This window comes from Rhinoderma darwinii, chromosome 6 (genome assembly GCF_050947455.1).
Source record: "Rhinoderma darwinii isolate aRhiDar2 chromosome 6, aRhiDar2.hap1, whole genome shotgun sequence".
NCBI classification, from domain to species: Eukaryota; Metazoa; Chordata; class Amphibia; order Anura; family Rhinodermatidae; genus Rhinoderma; species Rhinoderma darwinii.
In genome coordinates, this window is record NC_134692.1 from 38,592,249 (window position 1) to 38,615,524 (window position 23,276).

The 23,276-nt window shown below is 40.0% G+C and overlaps 1 protein-coding gene across 2 annotated transcripts in view; it reads right to left on the reverse strand.

Moving 5' to 3' along the window:
* Nucleotides 1-359: 359 nt before the first annotated feature.
* The window catches only part of CWC22 (CWC22 spliceosome associated protein), a 78,708-nt gene continuing 55,791 nt past the window's right edge, over nucleotides 360-23,276 (reverse strand). For both annotated transcript variants that reach the window (XM_075831153.1, XM_075831154.1), the window contains 6 exons: nucleotides 21,328-21,405; nucleotides 19,173-19,325; nucleotides 11,680-11,807; nucleotides 11,010-11,111; nucleotides 10,769-10,920; nucleotides 360-878 (listed from right to left, as the gene is read on the reverse strand). In XM_075831153.1, the coding sequence (XP_075687268.1) occupies nucleotides 661-878; nucleotides 10,769-10,920; nucleotides 11,010-11,111; nucleotides 11,680-11,807; nucleotides 19,173-19,325; nucleotides 21,328-21,405 (831 nt within the window). In that variant the 3' untranslated portion in view covers nucleotides 360-660. The remainder of the gene's footprint in view (nucleotides 879-10,768; nucleotides 10,921-11,009; nucleotides 11,112-11,679; nucleotides 11,808-19,172; nucleotides 19,326-21,327; nucleotides 21,406-23,276) is intronic.

Genomic DNA, 23,276 nt, shown 5'->3' on the forward strand with positions numbered 1-23,276 from the left:
GCTTTGTTTAAGTACATCGGACTGGGGTATTCTAACCCAAAAAAAATTTAAGAAGAAATTAAATCTAGGCAATACCCTCCTCTGATGTTTCTTAATTTCAGGATTCATTCACATTCAAAATTTTACTCGCGCAACTTTCCCCTACATTTAAATTGATTTCCCCCAAGAAAGAGAAAAAAATAGATCTCTAATTAATTTGTAGACCAAAGTAAGCTAAAATGAAAAGTAAAAATAATAAAAAACAGAACAATGTGAAATTGAAATATTTTTGGGTTTTACATTAAAAATCCAACAATTGTTTACACAAAGTACAGTATTCTGAAGTAAAAATCAAACAAAAAAAGCACCAAACTATCCAGTTATTATAAAAGATCGCTTTTTAATGGACATGAAAAATAAGGGTCAAAACATAAAAGCGCAGATTTCACGTCACAGCTGCTAAAATACAGCTTTTACGGTCCAGTACTATAGCTCAGATAGAAACATGTCTGTTCCAGAAATCCCTGCTGAGGAGTGACCACTGGAGCAGGCACTTCTACAACCATGAAGGAAGGGGAAAAATACAACGGACAATCTCATGTTAAAAGTTACATCCCCACTTACACAGCCTTAAGTTACAAAAGGTGTAAAAAAAAATCTGTATTAATTCAGCAAAATGGATCATCTGCGAGAGCTTCTAGAATGTGAAGAGTGTTTGGAGTTCTTGTCTGATCTGCTGGATTGTCTATCATCGTGTCGGTCTTTATGACGGTTTTTTTCTTTTTGCCTCTCTTCAGAACCTTCTTTTCTAGAACTTGTTTTCTCTATATTTTTTTCCTTTCTTGAGGTCTTCTCTTTTCCTCTGCCCTTTTTTGATGTCTTTTTTCTTCTCCTGGAGTCTGAATGTGAAGGAAAAAAAAAGGGTAGATGGTATAAGTAAACAAAAAATTTGGAGAAACGTTTGTACAAAGGTAGAAATTTACAAGCCGATTATCCAACCATCTATTCACTCTGATAACCTCACAAACTTATGACATTGATCTCCCTACTACCTTTTCCAAAGATGGCGACTGTTGAGAAGAAACTGAAAACTTTTTAGGAAACCATTTCAGTATTCTAGTTATCTATATTTGTATTACATGATCAATAGCTCCTTCCGCCTCTGCTGTAAGCTATTTTTGTGGGGATGAAGAGAACTCTGCCTGGACCAGAGCAAATACATATCCTAAACAACCAGAGCGGAAGTAGAAGGCTTCGATATTGAGCTGCTGGTACTTACAGGGTATGATCTAACATAGTGGCGGATGCATGCAGCCGAAACTCCGCTCACGTGCGGTGGCCAAAGGCCACACAAGATTGCCGATACCACCCAGCAAAATGGTGAAATCACTAGCCACAGCAAGTGAGAAGGATTTTGGTCGCACGTAGACGCTGCTACGTCGGACAATACCCTGAATGTCCTACGCACACCGTGCAACAGACAGTTGCTGTCCATAGAGGTCAAAGATCTCCTGGATAGAAGCATGCTATCCACTTCTGCCCCCAGGACAGAGGAGAGGTAACAACAACTCTTTGAGACTTAAAGGAAATGGTGGTATATCTTTTTTTATACAAGACCGATAAAATACCAACATATAGGATGCAATGGAAGATAGTGCTAGAGAGTATCAACAAATAAACTGTGAGACAACATTGCTAGCCGTAATGAATGCACTATATATTGAATCCTACGTAGTAACCAAGGTATACTTGGTGCGTCGATCAGAAATTGACAGAAAACCAACCCAAGAAAATATGATCGACTAAAGCACAAATGTAGAGAAAAATACAAATAATTCTTTATTGGAATAAAAACATGAGACAAATAAAAATGGAAATAGGGGATGAGTCACACAGTAAAAAAGGGACGTCTGATCAGTCAAACATGCCAGGTATGGATATTGTGTCCACGTATTATGTTACAGCAATAGAAGTAAATACATGTAATCACATAAGGAACCGTGTCTAGTAAACAACAGCACGGATTCAATCAAGGTGCATCAAATGACAACAGCACAAATAGCAGAGAGGTAAAAAACAGGTGCCGATAGCTATGGTAACCCCGGACGAAGGCAATCGCCGAAACGCGCGTCGGGTTAGGACGTTTCATCCTTGCTTCCATCATGTCCACTGGTATGTATTGTTATCTCTTCTGTCCTGTGCAGCAAATATAACTCCATTATGCTCATCATTGCTGGTCATCTTCTGATCTCAAGCACACTCTGGCACTATTTGGTGCATATTACCTTGGTAACTACTTGTGATAAGCTGAATTATTATTGATGGTATATACGTACTTGGTAATCACCATAGCTATCGGCACCTGTTTTTTACCTCTCTGCTATTTGTGCTGTTGTCATTTGATGCACCTTGATTGAATCCGTGCTGTTGTTTACTAGACACGGTTCCTTATGTGATTACATGTATTTACTTCTATTGCTGTAACATAATACGTGGACACAATATCCATACCTGGCATGTTTGACTGATCAGACGTCCCCTATTTCCATTTTTATTTGTCTCATGTTTTTATTCCAATAAAGAATTATTTGTATTTTTCTCTACATTTGTGCTTTAGTCGATCATATTTTCTTGGGTTGGTTTTCTATCTTTTTTTATAGATGATACAAGCAATGAGCGTTTATTTAGCCGATAACGTGTTGTGTAAATCACTGTTAGGTTGCTTACAGCAATTGGATCTATGATTACTAATATATGTCTGGCCGTGTTCGGTTCGTGACATGCGGACCATGTGCCGGACGTATTTCCAGGGCTGACCACAGTTCAGGGAGCCGAGCTCTTAGCATCATAGTTATCCATAATGCTAGGAGTCCCTGCCGGAATACTGTCCCGTACTGTAATCATGTTCTCAGTACGGGACAATATTCCCGCAGGGAGGCAGGGACTCCTAGCATCATAGTCATCTATGATGCCAGGAGTGCCCTGCCTCCCTGCACGGTCGTTGGTCCGGGAAATACGAACGACATGGTCCATAAATCACGGACCGAACAGAGCCATCTGAAGAAGGCCTGAGGGTATGTTCACACGACAACGCAAAATAAGTCTGAAATTACGGAGCTGTTTTCAGGCGAAAACAGCTCCTGAATTCCAGACGTTTTTGCATGTACTCGCGTTTTTCACGGCGTCTTTAACGGACGTAATTGGAGCTGTTCTTCATTGGAGTCAATAAAAAACGGCTCCAAAAACGTCCCAAGAAGTGTCCTGCTGCTCTTTGACAGCGGCGCATAAAATGACACCTCGTCTGAACAGAACGTCGTAAGACCCATTGCAAGCAATGGGCAGATGTTTGCAGACGTATTGGAGCAGTCTTTTCGGGCGTAATTCTAAGCGTAAAAAACGCCCGAGTTACGTCTGAAAATAGGCCGTGTGAACATACCCTCAGAGATATCAGAAGGGTGTAAAGGAGGTCGTACAAAGCAGAGCAAGCTGTATTAGAGAGGGAGGAAAGCACCCACTTGCAGAGGAGGGTGGGGAGATTACACAGGCTGTAGATAGGAGAGAACCCAAGACAGAATCTGCAGGAGAGGGGGGTGGGGGGGGGGGAATAGATCACCCACATGCAGCGTTTGTGTTGGTACAGGGAAGAGATCCCTCGTGGGCTGTAAAAGGGGAAAACAGTACAGGACTGAAGCTGTGCTGGGACACGAGAGCTGGTGAAGTCAGCAGCATCCTGGAATCACAGACCTCATATCCAGGATGTATTACTGGAAGGACACGCACACATGAGAAATCGAAAACTAGTAGCAATTTGCAAACTGTATGAAAATAGATTAAGCGGTCTGAAAATAGATTAAGGTATGAAGATTGAAGCCTTAAACTTTAAGTTTCTAAAGTTGCTATAAGTAACCAGTAACATGTAAAAAAAAAAACAAAAAAAAAAAACTTGCTTCCTTGAACTTAAAAAAAAAAATTAAAAGAATATATACTTATTTAGGCTTCCTTTAAACATATATTTCCTACTCATGCCAGCTTATCTAGATAGCTACCATTTTGCATCCCTGAAAATCCATGGTCCTACCTTATAAATGGATGCATATGTTCAAACGTAGAGTAGTGTTACTGACCAAAAGACAAATTATGATTGCTATAAATTCTTTATCAACATAGAAACATTTGCTGGCTCTATGCAGGATTCCATGTGTAAAGACGACAACTACAATGTATTTTTAATCATTAACAATATATACATAAAAATGCCTACAACCATCTCCTTATCCTCAAAGAATTTCAAGTCTTAATGGCTAATTGACTGTGTAATGTGGCACAGCATAGCCTCCAGATCCGCTACAGAGGGTCATAACATTTTGCAGTCATCACGTCCTTCAGAACGTTATGGTGCTACATCGTGGAGGATTGTTCGCACCAGATAGTCAGAAGCAGTTTGACACAAGAGTAAAAAACAAGCCAACGATGCAAATAAAATAAAAATTATATCACTCCAGCAATATAATATAAAAGTATAAAGTTTAAGTGGCTAAAAGTTCACATAATTTTGAGGCTAACCATCTATCTAACCCAGGATTCCCTCATGTCGGATGACTATTTGTACTGCACCCATGTCCATTGAACATGTGAAGGAGTCGCCTGCGACTAGAACAAAATTCCTTCATAGGTGTACAGGAGACAGAGGCAGGATTTCGAGTGCTGGAGACCGACATGCAGATCAATATATTTTATTGTTCCAGTTTGAGCATTTAAGATCTATTTGTCAAATTATTTACAAAAAAATGACCGCCATGGAGCAATATTACAGCGCTTTGTCATTATGCTGTGAAGCTGCCATCAGATTTAAAGCAAGATATGGATTTTCAGACCAACAAGAATTCAGAATCCAACCCACATTAATATTTATACTGGAGAATGTGTGGATGTGAGGCCAGTAAATATTCAATAGGATAATGTTTTCTTCAAAGTTCAACTATTGCCATCCGTGGCAAACAGTAATCTAGATGGTCTTTCCCGTCCAGTTTACAACAGCGCAGACATTCTGCCCCCCTCCCCCATACCACCGCAGTATATCATCATTAAGGAGCCTTATGTCTACTACAGCACTAATGTTATAAATCAAATTAATCTCAGATCAGCAAGATCCCCTAAATACAGAAGTTCATGCTGTTTTGTCATCTGCCCGCTAAACAATCTGTATAAAAGTCACGGTGATCTATGAAATAGACTGAGGAAGCACTTTTCAAAATGATCAGTGCTGTTAATGGCAATATCTGTATGCCGCAGGAAAAATATTTTTAGAATACAGCAATGGAAAAGTGCAAACAGCAGCATTTCTACTATAGTCAATGCTTGTATAGGTTACATGACTGCCAATATGGTTCACAGGACACATGGTGTATTAGGGCATGTTCAGACGTTGCAGAGTTTTTCCGCTGCAAATGTTGGTGCAGATTTGGGTCAATTACGCAACGAATCTGCACCACCATTTGCATATTTGACAGGTAATTCAGACGTTGCAGAAAACACAGCGGACTTGCCACAGATTTCAGTTTTTGCATTGTAAAGGCTGAAATCCGCAGTGAAATTCCGCAACAGACAGTGCATGCTGCGGAGGGAAAATTCCGCACCGCAGCCTATGGTCCGCAGGGGAGTTTTCCGCAACGTCTGAACTAACTTGCCTAAAAATGTATAGAAACTAATGTAAAAAAACGGCCACTGGAGAATTCCACTGCGAACTGTCCGCAGCGGAAATTCCACAGCAATTCCGCCACGTCTGGCCGTGCCCTTACAGAAAATGGGGGGAGAACATATGCATTCTATTCAAATAAAACAGCATAATAATAATTAGAATAACATTTATTTTTTTTGTCTCCTTTCTTCAACACATCTAAAATAAAAAAAAAAGTGAAGTAACATTGCAAATAGTCTTCATTAAAAATGTCCTACCATTCTGGGTCTATAGCTCCTATTCATATCTGTGAGTCTCCATTGTTTCAGAAAATCCTGTGTAGCGTGATCCTGCAGTCACACTCATTTCTACTTTGTAACATACATTTAGTAGACTAACAAAAAAAAATAATACAAAATGCACAGTTGGAGGGGAATGTACCCACAGGATCAGTCTACATGTGGTCTGTTTGGTGTCTGCTACCATGGAGAAGCATTGCTCTGCATAGAAGCGGTACACAACCTAGAAAATGAAAGTAAACAGTAGATGAACTTGCCCACACTGTCAGTCTGAAGCATCTTCTGCTTGTTCCTAAAACAAACAGCCTTGCACAAATCCTGCAGAGAACACGGGTTAACTTTCTGCCGATCTCTTTGATTTCCGTCAGGTGAACGACTGAAGGAGCTGGGCTTTGCAAATAGGGTGGCGTTTAACAATCTGTGTCCTACTGCAGACAGGTCAGAATGAAGAGGCTCCAGCTGCAGCCAGTCTTACAACCAAGACGACATGAAGAAGGAAATTGCTTGGATATTTGTTTTATGTGCATTTTGTATGATTAGTGTTCCTTTAATCTGAAACTACTGCATGTAAGAAGCTCTATATATTTTATCCAACCCCCTCAACTTTACGGTTTGTAACTTTTTATTCTTAAGGAAAATTGCTTATTAAGGTCCTGGATACGAGGTAAATTGGCGTTTTTTTAAGCGTCATGCAACACAGAGGGTTGTGCAATTTCTACTGGAGTATGAATGTGCCATATATACATTATTGTTTCAGCACACAAAACAGCTGCTTCAGAAGGGGCAATCTCAAGAACGTAGTATCCGCCAGCCCGCCTGTTGGGAAAAGGTGGTTGGGATTATGGAAACAGAAGAGCTCGATGAGCCATGCTGGTTCAGTAACTCCCATAATAGTGAACAAGAGTTATGGACACAGCCTAGCACAGCGAGCTCAGCTGTTTATGTAATCTGAGCCCACCTTGCCAATGAGTCTCCGTCTGGATGTGTCCTTCTCGCCATGTGGGGCCAAGGTCAGGGAACCCCTGTTCTTAGGGTAGATGCAGGTCCCAGAGCAGAGACTCAGATCTATCAAATTCTTATAGAATATTCTGTTAATATGCCATAGATGGGAATGCCCCTATAATGTTTCTGCAGACCAATATTTACCAAAAGATAATTTCTTGAAATTAGATGGCTGGTAGAGGCAATGTGCCAATAACCCACATTAGATTAGTCAACACTGCAATTTTTACAGATCGGGAGGTTTTTTTTGTACGGTCAGACTCCTATTGAGTTAGCTAAAGGTCTGTGAAACACAGAGAGGTCACCCCATCCCCTTACTAAAAAAAATGTTTATTAAAATGGGTGGTGTATGTAATCATAGGGGAGAAAAGGAGAAGAAAAAAAATTAACTCACTAGGATATCACAGCTTATTCAGGATACCAATGGCTGTAGTGCACAATGTACAAATGTGTGGGGAATAGAAAATAAAATTGATCAACCCGGCCATATTTTAATTTAATGCTTACATTTCCAACTAGAACATAACTTCAACAGCTAATTATTTTACTGAGCTTAATGAGCTGAGACTGAACTCCAGGGAAAGTTATCACTGCATGGACCTAATAGAGAAGTCATAGCGGCAGGAACAAACAACGCTATTTAAGAGAAATTGTTCATCTGATCTTTGTTTTAGGAGTTTAAAAATCTATTTCAAAACTATAAAGGAGATAGAGGATGCATGCAGCCATAAAACAAAAGACGGAACGCCTTCTTAAAGCAATACTAACATTAAAGTAAGTCGGCCTATCATAAAAAGGATAAATACAAGCGGGCCTAGCCCGGAGCTCCTGCAACCCAATGCAAGAACTGTACCAGGGACTACACTGTATCGGATCACTCTACCAGTCTAACATACCATTACCATGATATGCCACATCTCTGCACCTCCGAATGTCACTCTAGGGCCCAGTTGCAATACAATCACTTGTACCCCCTTCCCCCACACTATAAGCTACATCACACTGGTTCTAAAAAATATATTTTCTAACAAATGGAATATTCCAATTATAGGCATGTTCAAAATTAATTATCCTGCTATGAATAGGTAACCTATAGAGAGACAAAAAAAACGAAAAAGAAAACCAGACAGATTCCCTCACACACACTGGTGCAGATTTACGAAGGTTGTTGCGCCAAATTATTATTGATTGGCACTAAAAAGAACAGGTGTTTGTACCGAACGAAACACTTCCATAAATGGGGTGTGGCCTAGTGGAAAGGGGTGTGGCTTAAACGTCTTGCGGTGCAGCAAAAAAACTGTCGGAAACTAAGCCAACCATGAGGGGGTATATAAGGAAGATAAAAATGGCTAACATGTCTAGCAAGATGCGCCAAGATTGTCATACAGACTGCCGGGTCTAAGTTTATGCGGTCTAAACATTAGACAGTATTCGTGAACTCGCCTCAGAGTTTTTCTGGTGTTTATTCTTGGCCACAAACACTGCAGCCAGATGTTACATTAAAGTCTATAGTGAAATATAAAACACTACTGTTTGTAGTGTTATTTGGGTGAGTGACTTTTTTTTTTTTTAGACATGGAAACACGATCAAACACGCTATGAAAAACGCTTGAAATTTATACCGCTTTTTTACAAGATTTAAAAAAATTGCAGGAAAATGTGTGTGTGAGAAGGAGGCCTAAAAAAGATTCCCTATTAAATGCTTTCACATAAGGTAGACAAGATTTCTTGCGGATATTTTGTGCAAATCTAAAACATTTTACTAATGAAAATGGTTAAAATCATAGATCAATTTTGTGTTTGCATTGAACCAATGATAATAACGAATGCTTTAAGTACTACGGTATTACATGCCAATCAAAATAAATGTCCCAAAGTACATACATTGGCAGATATCCTCCTCCTTTCAGTGCCCAATGTGACTGCTAAATTACGATTGGATTTGTCAAATTAAGGTCCTTACTATGGAAACTTTAAAACGTATATTTACCTCTAAACACCATTTTACAGGTTATATATAGATACAAAATCTACATAAAAAAGCAGAATACTTTTTTTTTTTTTTTTAGAAAAACACAAAATAAAAACTTCACAGCATTATTTATCTTGCAAGTTCGTAATTTACACTATTCATTGTGGTCCGAAGCTGCATTTATAATACTGGTTGATATTGGAAACCGTTACCAAGCATTTTTCTACAGACACACCACTAACAGAATATCTCTACTCTACGCAGACTAAGGGCGGATTCACACGAACGTGAGTTTTGCGCGCGAAAAAAACGCTACGTTCTGCGCGTGTGGCAGCAGCGTGACAGCTCCGTGTGCCCTGTTCATATGGTGCGCGGCTGCATGCTTTTTGCGCAGCCGCCATCATTATGACACTCCGTTTGGATGTTTGTAAACACAAAAGCACGTGGTACTTTTCTGTTTACATTCATCCTTTTACTGATGTTGCGCGAATCACGCGCGTCCCACGGAAGTGCTTCCATGTGGTGCTCGTGATTTTCAAGCACCCATTGACTTCAATGGGTGCGTGATGCGCGAAAAACGCTGAAGTATAGAACATGTCGTGAGTTTTACGCAGCGGACTCACGCTGCGCAAAACTCACGGACAGTGTGCACTGCCCCAAAGACTTGCATAGGTCCGTGCGACCCGCGTGAAAACCACGCGGGCTGCCCGGACGCAAATCACGTTCGTGTGAATCCCCCCTCATACTGTACAGACATTCAGAAAGCAGGGAATGCTGGGAGATTTCAGCTCTGAAGCCTACATAACTGAATAGAATAGAGGCCATGACTTATGATCAGTACAAAATAAATAAAATACTTATTTCCAAAATATAAAAAAAAAACGTATGTAGATTATATCTATATAAGGTGTTAAATGGTGTTCAAAGTTAACCCTATGTTTAAGGCCGAGTTCACACCTACATTCAAGTTTCTGTTGTTCAGCTTTGTCATAGGAGCAGAACAAAGGGAATATCTTAAATGCCAGATCCGTTGCATGACAGACACCAACCATGACCGACGGAACTCACTGACTTTAATGGGTTCCGTTGGGTTGCTGTCATGGTGACTGACATTTTGCCGGAAAAAATAGCACAACATGAAGAACTAATTTTCCGGCATTTTGAATGGAGCTTCCGATGCAGATGTGAACAGAGCCTAAGCAATAGTATAGCAGGTGAGCCTTATGAAGGGTAAAAAGAAAAGAATGTTTAAAAATAAAAAAGCTAAATATGAAAATAACTTGTGTATTATTGATGACAATTAGCGGACTGCCAAATCTTAAGACTAAGTTAACACTTGCGTTATATAATCCGTTTTTAGATGATAGAATAACTGATAAAAATCAGCCGATCACGCAGAGGGCAGCCAAATATAATTCTCTTGCAACAGCCCCTGCAGAGGATATGTATTAAAAATTGCACAAAACCAATTCAGATGAATGGGTGACCACATAATACATATTCAATCTACGTTCATCAGAGCAGATGCAACTCTTCTAGAGCTCTCCGCTCTTGCCATGTGCTAACCCAGCATACGGACAGGGGTTAGCCAATTGGGACAACCCCTTTAAATAAATGACAGTTTTTTTCATAGTATCACAAGCCGTCATGTCTATTGATGTCTGCCTCTCTATCCTACGAAGTATCCTTTCTGTAGAACGGTCTAATCTTCTTTATAAACCCTGTTACATAACTGAGAAATAGCTCTACAACAACCTCAATCCCAATAATTCTTGTGTGAACATGAACGTGTCTATACTACTTTCAACCAAGGAAGATTACAAAGAAATATGTAAGTACCGGAGTCACTGCTGGAGGATTCACTGGAGTCTGAGGAAGACTCTGAAGAGGAGGATGATGACTCTGAAGATGAAGAGTCTGATGATTCCACATTCTGCTTCTGGGTCATAATAATTTTTGGCGCATTCTTCAAATGCTCACGCAGTTCATCCCTGTGTGTACACATGAAATAGGCATTCGTTTAAAGAATATATAGGCTATTACTTATAGGTTTATAAAAGGAATTCAAATTTGGTCTTACGTTAATCCTCCAAGACCAATCGAAGTAAAAAAGTTGATAGCAAAGCGAGTATTTTTTGGATTGTCCATAGGTAGTAATCCCTCAAAGAATGGCTGTAGGGTCCTGAACAGATGAAACCAATGAACAGTAAATCATTAGTAAAAAAGGCAAAACTATTCATACATCTCATACAAGTAAACGACTCCTCGGTGCAAAAAAAGTGCACGCGCTTGTGTCCTGAGCAGACGCTTGTCCGTAAGGAATTTAAAAACGACATGTGGAAGTATACAACAAATGTCTGCCGCCCGATAGTCCTTTGTGACAATACCATTCTTGACTGCCCTTCTTTCGAATGCTCTGTTCACACCTGGGTCATGGCTTCAATTTATAACAAAAGACGATGCAGTGCCAGATCCATCTTACGTTGGGTTCCGTCATTTTGATGCGAAAAAGAGCGTTACATGCAGCGTTATTCTTCCCGTCAAGGCTGACGGAATTTGTAACGCAAACGTGAGCCTAATCATGGACAAACACTTTAAAGCACCGAATGTCTTGTACCGACTGTTTCAGATGAAGGCCAAGTAAAAAAACAAAAAACGTACATTTTCATATAGGAGTTGCCTGTATTTCAGATTCAATGATCCTCTCAAATATTCTACAGGGCGGGTGCATCAGAATTAGAAATACTTACATATCCTTCAGCCTGGCATTGAGCTTTGGGAGCCCCATATATTCACAAAGTTCCTGGAAGAATATTTTCACAAATATTCTACTAGACGATGTTGTGGTTTCTTCGCTAAGATTTATGCACTCCAGAACCTACAATACAAAAAGCTGTAAAATAAGTTTAAAGGGATAGATTATGCATTTAATTTTAGTTTCATTAACGTATATAGATAATAAATAGTGTTTAGTCTTTTTTTATGTTGTAGATATTGATTTTTTTATTTGTAAATGCTTCCATCTTAAAGAAGCCATATTGGGGACCCCGTTTCTTACTGTAGTTCTTGTGTAGTTAGAACAGCAGCGTGTGCACGCTTTATGGTGGCTGAAATAAATCGATTTTTACGGTCTCGGGAAAGTAATGGAGTATTATCCCTTCCCGCAGAGACTAGGGGAGATGCATACCAAGCCTTATCGGTGTATAGTGTTGCCATCCTACCTTATTTACATATTTAATACAACAGAGCTGCCATTAACCCCTTCCCGCTCCTTGACGTACTATTACGTCATGGCAGCTGTATCGTTCGCGCTCCATGCCGTAATAGTACGTCTCGGGAGTAACGGCCGTTTCGGCCGTCCTCCCGACACATACAGGAGCTGTGACGCTGCTGTCTTGTTCAGCAGCTGTCACAGCTCCTACAGCGGGGACCGATCGCTGTGTCCCCGCTGATTAACCCCTTAAAAGCCGCGTTCTATAGAGATCGCGGCTTTTTAGGGGTTAAGCTGCCATCGCCGGCCTGCTACACGATAGCGGCCGGCGATGGTGACTATGGCAACCGGACACCAAACAATGGCGTCCGGCTATGCCATAGACGGAAGCCTAGTGGGTCCTGACAACGTCAGGACCCACTATGCTTGCTGTCAGTGAGTAGCTGACAGTTCTAATACACTGCACTACGCATGTAGTGCAGTGTATTAGAATAGCGATCAGGGCCTCCTGCCCTCATGTCCCCTAGTGGGACAAAGTAATAAAGTAAAAAAAAAGTTAAAAAAAGATGTGTAAAAATAAGAAAATAAAAGTTTTAAAAGTAATAAAAGTAAAAGTCCCCCTTTTTCCCTTATCAGGCCTTTATTATTAATAAAAATATATAAACAAACAAATAAACTATACATAATTGGTATCGCCGCGTCCGTAACGGCCTGAACTACAAAATTATTTTGTTATTTATCCCGCACGGTGAACGCCGTAAAAAAAAATATTAATAAACCGTACCACAATCACAATTGTTTGGTCACTTCACCTCCCAAAAAATGGAATAAAAAGAGATCAAAAAGTCGCATGTACCTAAAAATGGTACTGATGGAAAATACAGTTCGTTACGCAAAAAATAAGTCCTCGCACGGCTTTATTGATTGAAAAATAAAAACATTATGGCTCTTAGAATAAGGTAACACAAAAAGTGAATGATTGTTTACAAAACGTATTTTATTGTGCAAACGCCATAAGACATAAAAAAAAACTATAAACATCTGGTATCGCCGTGATCGTATCGCCCCGCAGAATAAAGTTAATATATCATTTATAGCGCACGGTGAACGCTGTAAAAAAAAAAGTATACAAAAACAATAGTAGAATTGCTGTTTTTTAGTCACCATGCCACCTAAAAATGGAATAAAAACTGATCAAAAAGCCGCATCCACCCCATGAAAACTACAATGGATTCCTCAAGGGGTCTAGTTTCCAAATTGGGGTCACTTTTGGGGGGTTTCCAATGTTTTGGCACCACAAGACCTCTTCAAACCGGACATGGTGCCTAATAAAAAAGAGGGCTCAAAATCCGCTAGGTGCTCCTTTGCTTTGGAGGCCGGTGCTTCAGTCCATTACCGCCCGAGGGCAACATGTGGGATATTTCTCTAAACTGCAGAATCTGGGCAATAAGTATTGAGTTGCGTTTCTCTGATAAATCCTTTTGTGTTATAAAAAAAATGGTATAAAAAGAGTAAATTTCACCTCTACTTTGCTCTAAATTTCTGTGAAACACCTAAAGGGTTCATAAACTTTCTAAATGCTGTTGTGAATACTTTGAGGGGTCTAGTTTCTAAAATGGGGTGTTTGATAGGGGTTTCTAATATATGGGCCCCTCAAAGCAACTTCAGAAATGAACTGGAACCTAAAAAAATAAATAAATGAGGCAATACTTCGCTTCTTACATTATACTGATAATGAGCCGTGCCCACTCCGAGATGACCCCAGTTTTGACCGTTTGTATAAACGGAGACCCCTATTAGACCGTTCCAGTGCCCGGTTTTCCCAAGCATACACCCCCGAGAAGTGTTTTTCTATTGATGAGTCCCTGGTACATTTTAAAGGGAGGGTTCAATTCCGCCAGTACCTGCCAGGTAAGAGGGCAAGGTATGGCGTGAAGATGTATAAGCTGTGCGAGAGTGCATCAGGGTATACCTACAGATTTAGGATATATGAAGGAAAGGCCACCCCCAAACCAGACTGCATCCTGGACTACAATAGGTACATGGGAGGGGTGCACTTGTCAGATCAAGCCCTGAAGCGCCATGCGGTGTAGTATAAGAAGCTGGCCGGGCACATCATACAGAAGGCTTTGTACAATGCGTATGTGCTACGTCGATGTGCAGGCCAGAGGGGAACTTTCCTGGAATTTCAAGATCTAATCTTTAGGGACCAGGAAGGGGGGGCGCATCGTACCAGGGCAACACTTTCCAGGAGAAGGTCCCCAAACCGGTGGAAAGGGAAAGAGTCAAAAGAGGTGCAGAGTCTGCTATAAGAGGGGGATAAGGAAGAACACAATATACCAATGTGACACGTGTCCCGAAAAACCAGGGCTCTGTATAAAAGATTGTTTTAAAATGTATCATACATCCCTTGATTTTCAATTTACCCTGATGCACTCCGCACAGCTTACCCCCCTCATCTTTCCCTTCTGAGCCCTGCCGTATGCCCAGGCAGCTGATAACAGCCACATGTAGGGTATTGTCGTACCCAGGAGAACCCACATTACAATTTAAGGGGTGTATATCTCCGGTGGCGCATGCTGGGCACACTATATTGGACACTGAAATGGCATATACATATATAAAATTGCAAATCTCACACTGCACCATCTGCTGCGCATTATCTTTTACACAGTACCTGTGGGGTCAAAATGCTCACTACACCTCTAGATGAATGTCTTAAGGGGTGTAGTTTTTAAAATGGGGTCACTTCTCGGGGGTTTCAACTGTACTGGTACCTCAGGGGCTTCTGCACACATGACTTAGCACCAGAAAAGCTCCAGTAGGCCAAATGGTGGTCCTTTCCTTCTGAGCCCTCCCATGGGCCCAAAGGGCAGTTTATCACCACAAATGGGGTATTGCCGCACTAAGGACAAATTGGGCAACAAAATGGGGTATGTTGTTCCTTGTGAAAATAAGAAATTTTGATCAAAAATGACATCTTATTGGAAAAAATATCATTTTTTTCATTTCACAGCCCAATTCAAATAGGTGCTGTGAAAAAACTGTGCGGTCAAAATGATAACAAAAACCATAAATGAATTCCTTGAGGGGTGTAGTTTCCAAAATGGGGTCACTTCTGGTGGGTTTCCATTGTTTTGATACCTCAACGCCTCTTCAAACCTGGCATGCTGCCTAAAATATATTCTAATAAAAAAGAGGCCTCAAAATGCACTAGGTGCTTCTTTGCTTCTAGGGCTTGTGTTTTAGTCCACGAGCGCAGTAGGGCCACATGTGGGACATTTCTAAAAACTGCAGAATCTGGACAATACATATTTAGTAGTGTTTCTCTGGTAAAACCTTCTCTGTTACTAAAAAAAAATTGAATAAAATTGAAATTCAGCAGAAAAAATGAAATTTGCAAATTTAATTTCCACTTTGCTTTAATTCCTGTGAAATGCCTGAAGGGTTAAAAAACTTTCTATATGCTGTTTTGAATACTTTGAGGGGTCTAGTTTTTAAAATGGGGTGTTTTATGGGGGTTTCTAATACATAGGCCCCTCAAATCCACTTCAGAACTGAACTGGCACCTTCAAAAAAAGGCTTTTGAAATTTTCTTAAGAATATGAGAAATTGCTGTTTATGTTCTAAGCCTTGTAACGTCCAAGAAAAATAAAAGAATGTTCAAAAAACGATGCCAATCTAAAGTAGACATATGGGAAATGTGAACTAGTAACTATTTTGGGTGGTATAACCGTCTGTTTTTCAAGCAGATGCATTTAAATTCTGAAAAATGCTATTTTTTGTAAATTTTCTCTAAATTTTGCAATTTTTCACAAATAAAGACTGAATATATCGACCAAATTTTACCACGAACATGAAGCCCAAAGTGTCACGAGAAAACAATCTCAGAATCGCTTGGATAGGTTTAAGCATTCCGACGTTATTACCACATAAAGTGAAATATGTCAGATTTGAAAAATGGGCTCTGAGCCTTAAGGCCCAAACTAGGCTGCGTCCTTAAGGGGTTAACTTGCCCACCCTCTTATGACGATTAAACGATTCTCCTCATCCTGTGCCTGCACATACAGCAAAGCTGACAAGTGAGCTACCGAGAACAGGAAAGATCAGTTTATTGTGACTACTCTAGTGGCCAGTGTGAAAACTGCAATATTTCAAGTTTTTTTTTTTTTTTTTAATGTAGGCAGATAAAAAAATAAAAACAAATTTAAAAAAATGTGTAGAATAAAAAAAAATGGTTTCAAATGTCATATTCTGACATTTTATTACCTTTAAAAGGAGAAAATGTTAGAAAAATACAATTTTTTTTACATAAATCGTCTGTAAGCACTGATTGGACAGTGTCAGAGAGTGTAGGCACACGCCCCATTCACCAGGGCAATGGTAACGCCTAGTTGTCAATTTATTTATACATTTCCAGGAGAAATAACAGAGGAACAGAACACAGAGTTCTAAGAAAAGACAACCCAGAAATGTCATCTTATGGGGAAGGCAAGTATTGACCAAAACAGACATGAGGAGAGCTAAAAGGCACAGACTACGATAAATAAAACCAGGTAAAGTTCTATGCATATTAGTATGACAATGCATTTAAAAGCCGACCTTTTAGTCCGAGCATAATAACAGAGAATTATACAAAATTGTTTAAATGTAACACTGGTAACTGATGCATTATTCCGCTATGATTTATTTTTGACGCACAATGTACTGTAAAATATTCATGACAGCGGATTACGTTTCAGTTAGTGGTCAAAAGAAATGCAGCACTTATATAACTCCTCTAAATACTAAAATGATGTCTCCAAATGATTCCAAAGTGACCAGAAAAAGACATCCACTGACTAGGATACCCTTGCTAAGAATCTGATTTTAAGAATATTTAGGCTCAATGCACACGATGCGTATTACGTGCGGTTTTTTCTTTATACTCGTCCTTCCTTTTGGCAACAAAAACTGCATAAATTCTGCATGTGTGATCCTGGGCTTACGAACACAGCAAACTCAGGGTCTAGGTTCCCGTAGTCGCTTGGGGTCACTGTTTCAAGGGCGGACCCTCCGCTTTTGGCCATCTTAAGGGAAGGAACTGCTAATTAAAAAAGCCAGACATGGAATAGCTCAATACACTACAGCTTTCCTGCTACCCTAAATTAACAAGCTATTGCAGGTATCTCTATCGAGAAATCCTACCCGACCCTCTATACCGTCACTAATTTTCTTCCTAAGCAGTGGCATGAAATTATACCAGTGTTACAACGATTTATCTTCCAGAAGGGGGCGCAAAAATAACTAACCATATACGCTACTGCCATCTTTTAGCATTCTCAGACGTTCAGCAGGGTGGACACACATCCATGCAGCAGTGACGCCTTAGAAACAGGAAGACCTCTGTTCTAAGGAATAAGGTTCCCTGGTCTAAATGGAATTTCCGGGGGACAATTAGTGGGGGCAGTCCTGGAGACAGATTTTATGTAGGCTAGGGCTCCACAGCTACGTTTTGTCATAATAATAGTAAAGGGAAGTGTTTTATATATTTATATCCTTTGTACATATGAGTAAATCCTGTATTGTATCCCACGACACAGGAAGTTCTCTAGGCCTGCCCCCTCCCCCCTTGCATGTGCATGAGTATGTGATGTCATAGGTAAGTGCACAGACCGGGTAAAAGAGGGGCCACAATCCTACACTTCCCTCTCGTTTCCTGCTCCCCACCGCAGACCAACAGACCTCCTGGCTCCCTGCACACCTACCAAGGACCCCATGCACCGCTAAGTACCCTCCCCCTCTCCCCATAACCCCTGGTCTACAGATTTCACCTGTTATTTAACCCACTAGTAACAGGGACAGTTAGAGCCAGGTGGGTGTGTGTCTCAGAAGCATGAGTGAACTGTATCTTGTATGTATGTTAGTTAATTGGGTAGGTTTTAGTATAGTATTGTAACATATTGTACTTATACTGTACTTATACTGTGACACGTATAGTGTGAGTATACTCGATACATATTAACTTCTGTGTATTGGGGTATACGGATACTATACTGTGAACATTTACGGTGTTCTTTGTATTTTATCTAAATGTGATTTGTATTAATAAATATTACTTTTATTACACTATGGTGTCATGAATTACAACGTGCACACATACACTTAGGAGCAAAGAAGATTGTTCGAGGTAGTAATAGTGGGTGACACTAGTCCAGTGAAGCCCACTGTTATACCAGCGCTTGTACAATAATCGATAATTACTGCGACCATCATGCCACCTCATTTTCTCGCTCTATAGAGAAAAAGTTGTGCAACAATCGCAAGAGTACCGAGGTGGTTAGAATTCTTGCAATCAAGCTAAGTCGCCCCCAACAATAATAAGATTGTGGCCCGGTCGTCGCAATAACTATTTTACAGTGCCATAAAGTAGACTTAATCACATGGATTTAAACTGATAAAATTTGCCTAGTCGGATTACAATGTAGGTATTTCTGTTAAACACTTTCGGCCTCATGTATCAAATGACTGTTGCCCATAGCATTGTGCATGTGGTGAACACCAAGAGTAGTTCTGGAAGATGGAAGTGCCAATTGAATATCTATAGTTGAACCTGTGGTCACATGCCATGCTCATTTAGAATAATACACTGAAATTATGTATAATAAAATCTAATCTGTTTCCAGCAAATGACTCAAAGAATAATCTACTTGTAAATATAATACAGTAAAAGATGCCGTTTGGGTTGATCGGAAACGTGTGAATTTGTAGCTTATTGTGAGCTTTTGGGCAGGACAAATCGACTTCAAGAGCAAACAGTTCCTCTTAAAAAGCTCTTTTTGAAAGCTAGCTGCAGAACAGACTTATAATTAATCTTCCTACATAGGAAAGATTCTGGCCAGTGAGCAGGAACATTATATGATGAGGCAAAGGACAAAAGACTTCCATGTGCAAAAATGCACAAGGAATACATTTAATAGTAAAATAAAGCCGAAATCTTAGACCGCAAGCAATTGAAAAGAATTTAAAACCAGCAAAGCCACAGTCACTTACACTCCAAGGAATAGAATCGGTGTAGAGGAGATGGGCAAACATCTTTGCAACATTTCGCAGTTTGTTCGTTTCCAGGCGGTGAATAGTTTCATACTGCTCTCTGAAAATACCTTCAAAAGACTCCATGTATTCCTTCCTTAACAAACAGAAACGCTAGAAGACAAAGTAAAATAGTCACAATTACACAATAGACAAGGAAGAAAAAGATATATACATTTTAGAGATGGTGGTTTAAAGGGACACCAAACTTAAAATAGATCTTATGCTGTACAGTTAATCAGAAACTACCATCTTAAAGAAGCCATTCCAGAAAGTCTTCCCCATGATCAATTACATACATATGTGTAACGGATGTTAGAATCTGCAATATCTATATGTTCGATTCATATTTATATGTTCGATTCAATTCTTTTTATTGGACCTTAAAGGGGATTTCCGGTTTCGTATTAAAAGGGGTTGTCTCACCACTAATTCAAGATTATACTTTTGAAACCCCGGCGGCCTGCCATAAGACTTCGCCCCATACCTAGAGGGTAACAGGAAGTAGTTATGACCACAGTTTCTTACAGGGTAGGCACATTTTTTTTAGACCTCACTTAAAGAGGCTCTGTCACCAGATTATAAGTGTCCTGTCTCCTACATAATCTGATCGGCGCTGTAATGTAGATAATAACAGTGGTTTTTATTTTGAAAAACGATCATTTTTGAGCAAGTTATGAGCTAGTTTAGATTTATGCTAATGAGTTTCTCAATGGACAGCTGGGCGTGTTTTTACTTTTTACCAACTGGGTGTTGTACAGAGGATTGTATGACGCTGACCAATCAGTGACCAATCAGCGTCATACACTTCATTGTTCCAGCCCAGCTTCTTTCACTGCACAATCACACTGTGCTGTGGATCATGCTGGGCTGGCACAATGAGAAGTGCAGGACACTGATTGGTCACTGATTGGTCAGCGTCATACAATCCTCTGTACAACACCCAGTTGGTAAAAAGTAAAACACGCCCAGCTGTCCATTGAGAAACTCATTAGCATAAATCTAAACTAGCTCATAACTTGCTAAAAAATGATCGTTTTTCAAAATAAAAACCACTGCTGTTATCTACATTCCAGCGCCGATCAGATTATGTAGGAGATAAGGCACTTATAATGTGGTGACAGAGCCTCTTTAAGGATCTGAGAATCGACTTGCGCGCATGTCTTCGCACACGCCTCATGTTGCACAGACCCATCATACGTAACCCAAAAGGGTGCTTGGGGCTCCACTGAATTTCTGTATGGCTCAGAAAGTTTACAAGTTTTTTTTGCCCTGAGTACGTACAAATCCGAAAAAAACAGTATCACGCATGTATTCTCCATAAAAGAATGGTTTTTAGGGGAGAATATGGCTCTATTCACGTTACGTTTGAGCCTTCTATCTGCGGTATAGACCGTGAGGATTTCCCGACGTATACCTCCGACAGAAGGCTGCTATGTATGTCACAGTATAGGCATATAGCGGCATGTTGCCAATAGGATCTCAAGTTAAAAAAACATAAGGCGTGACCATACATCCTTTGGCGGGATGCCTCTGTATAGAGAAGCGTAGTAGTCTACACTTTTCTATAGATTTGAATAAAAAAGGTATACCGACATATACTGGTCTGACAGACGCCACAAAGAAGAGAAAGCTTCTTATGGCAGCACGTGGAGTCCGTGCAGCTCTATTATGAAGACGCAAGGAAGTTTGGGTGCGATTTGCACGAGGCCTAAAGTAGAGAATCTACTTAATTTGTCCTTAGATTCCCGTACGACCACTATCTTTAACAACTGAGCAGTATTGAGGTGAATTCACACGCGGCGGATTTGTTGTAGAAATTTCTTCGACTTCAAATCCGTTCCATTCCTCTGGTATTGTTTGAGAGGCAAGGACATGGATTCCTGCAAGCTCTATTCGGATAAAACGGGACAGTCGCAGGGTGAATACACCCATGCAATGCTTTCTTTAGACAGTATATGCAAAGCTATTTCACACAACAAATCACTTGTGACAATCAAATAATAAATGACAACTGATGTCAGACAGACGGCTGCAAAAAGCATTCGGAAGGTTGACCACTCGTGACGAAAGAAGAAGTTGTGTGTGACAAAAGAAAAGTGAACATTTGACTTACCCCGGCAAGCAAACCAAAAAACTTCTCATAGGTTCTCTGCTGAGCGCAGCAATCCAGTATCATGTTGCATAGTTCTTTCTGTTTAAAAATAAAATTGAAATATTTCAGTAAGCAGATTTTCTTTCCACAGCTGCAGCACAATAGACTAGAAGCGAAATGTGCAGAGGCGGATTTCCCATTTGTTTTACTTTTTAACAGTAATGAATACAATAAAATGTGATTGTGCTGGAGGTTTGTGCATAGCAGCGATAGATTGATGACAATGCACTCCAAGCCTTTTAATATTATACATGATATTATATTTGGAGAGCAATTCAGCATTAATAAATATGTTAAGCACAGCACATGTTCTTAAAGGAACATCCAGCAGCAAAGCTGTACAAACAAGTCAGAAGCAAATAGACTCAGTGGTGTGTAACGCTGGCTACAAACTGGCTGATGCTGCCGTCTCGGTGCCAAAACAAAATAAAGGGATCGCTAAAGACTGTCAAGGCTGTAAAGTCATGTGTCATCCACCAGGTCAGTCATGCGTACCAGATAAAGAGCCGATTGATGTAGTTCATCCATTCAAAAGGTAAATTGTATTGGTAATATATATACACAAAAAAAAACCCAAAAAAAACCATTATATCTGGCATGACCACATAAAGGGCATTTACCACATGGTCAAAATCCTATTGAGACGGTTTCATATTGAAACATGATTTAAGTTGAAAAAAACAATAAAAAGTTGGATTTAAATAAAGATCAAAAAATTGCATTTGTAGAAATGCTAGTGATCAATATAGCGGACAAAGCTGGCTAATTATGCAATGATATGGGAGCAAGACGTAACAATAACTAGGTAGATTTGATGTTTAGGACTTCTGAAGGGCTCGGTGACAACACCTATATGGAGGTATAACAGTAGTCATATTACTCATCACCCAACCTTACAAGAAACAGGTATGACTAAGAAACAACTAAACAGATTTTTTTTTTAATAACATGATAGAAGAGGACAACACGATACCTACATTAATTTTATTTATTTTTTTACTTTTTAATGTGTCTGTGTCCATTACACAAAAAATGGTCCAAGAACCATAGACATATAATTATAAGTTGAGGTTTGCATTCTCAATTACAATTCACAATTAATCCGCCTAAACCTTTAGCACAATCTCAGATTTTAGAGAGGTTGTCTGGCGTAAAGGGAAAATAAAAAAAAATTAATAAACTAATTATTTTTCCATAAACCGCACCTCTTCCCCTGCATCTGGTATTGCAGTTCAGCCCATTTACTTGAATAAGGCTGCCGCCCTACGGAACAGCAGTTCCGAACAAAATGATACAGTACGGAACAGCAGTTCCGTGGGGAGGCACCGGTACCGCGGTCGGGCCGGGAAATGCGGCCGACACTCAGACCGTTTTTCTCACAGCCCGAACTCTGTCGTGTGCAGCTGCACTAAGAGCTATTATTCACAAATAAAGAAAACTTGTAACAGCGGTGAACCTTCCCAGGAGTAGCCAGCCTACCGAAATTTCACCAAGAGCGCATCGGCGACTTATCCAGGAGGTCACAAGAGAACCCAGATGAACTTCTAAAGAACTGCAGGCCCCACTTGATGCAAGGTCAATGTACACGATTCCATAATAAGAAAGACTAAAATAACACCAACGGGAAAGTTGCAAGGCACAAACCAATGCTGACCAAAAAGAATACAAAGACTTGTCTCACATTTGCCCAAAAAAATTTAGATGAAATTATAAATCTAGACTTTTTACATTCGGTGGACTGTTGAGAAAAAGGTGGAACTTTTTGGGAGACATGGGTCTCGTTACATCTGGTATAAAACTAAAACTGCATTCTACCATAAGAACATCACAAGTGTCAAACATGGTGGTGGTAGTGTGATGGTCTGTGGTTGCTTTGTTTCTGCAGGACCTGGACGACTGGTCATGATTGA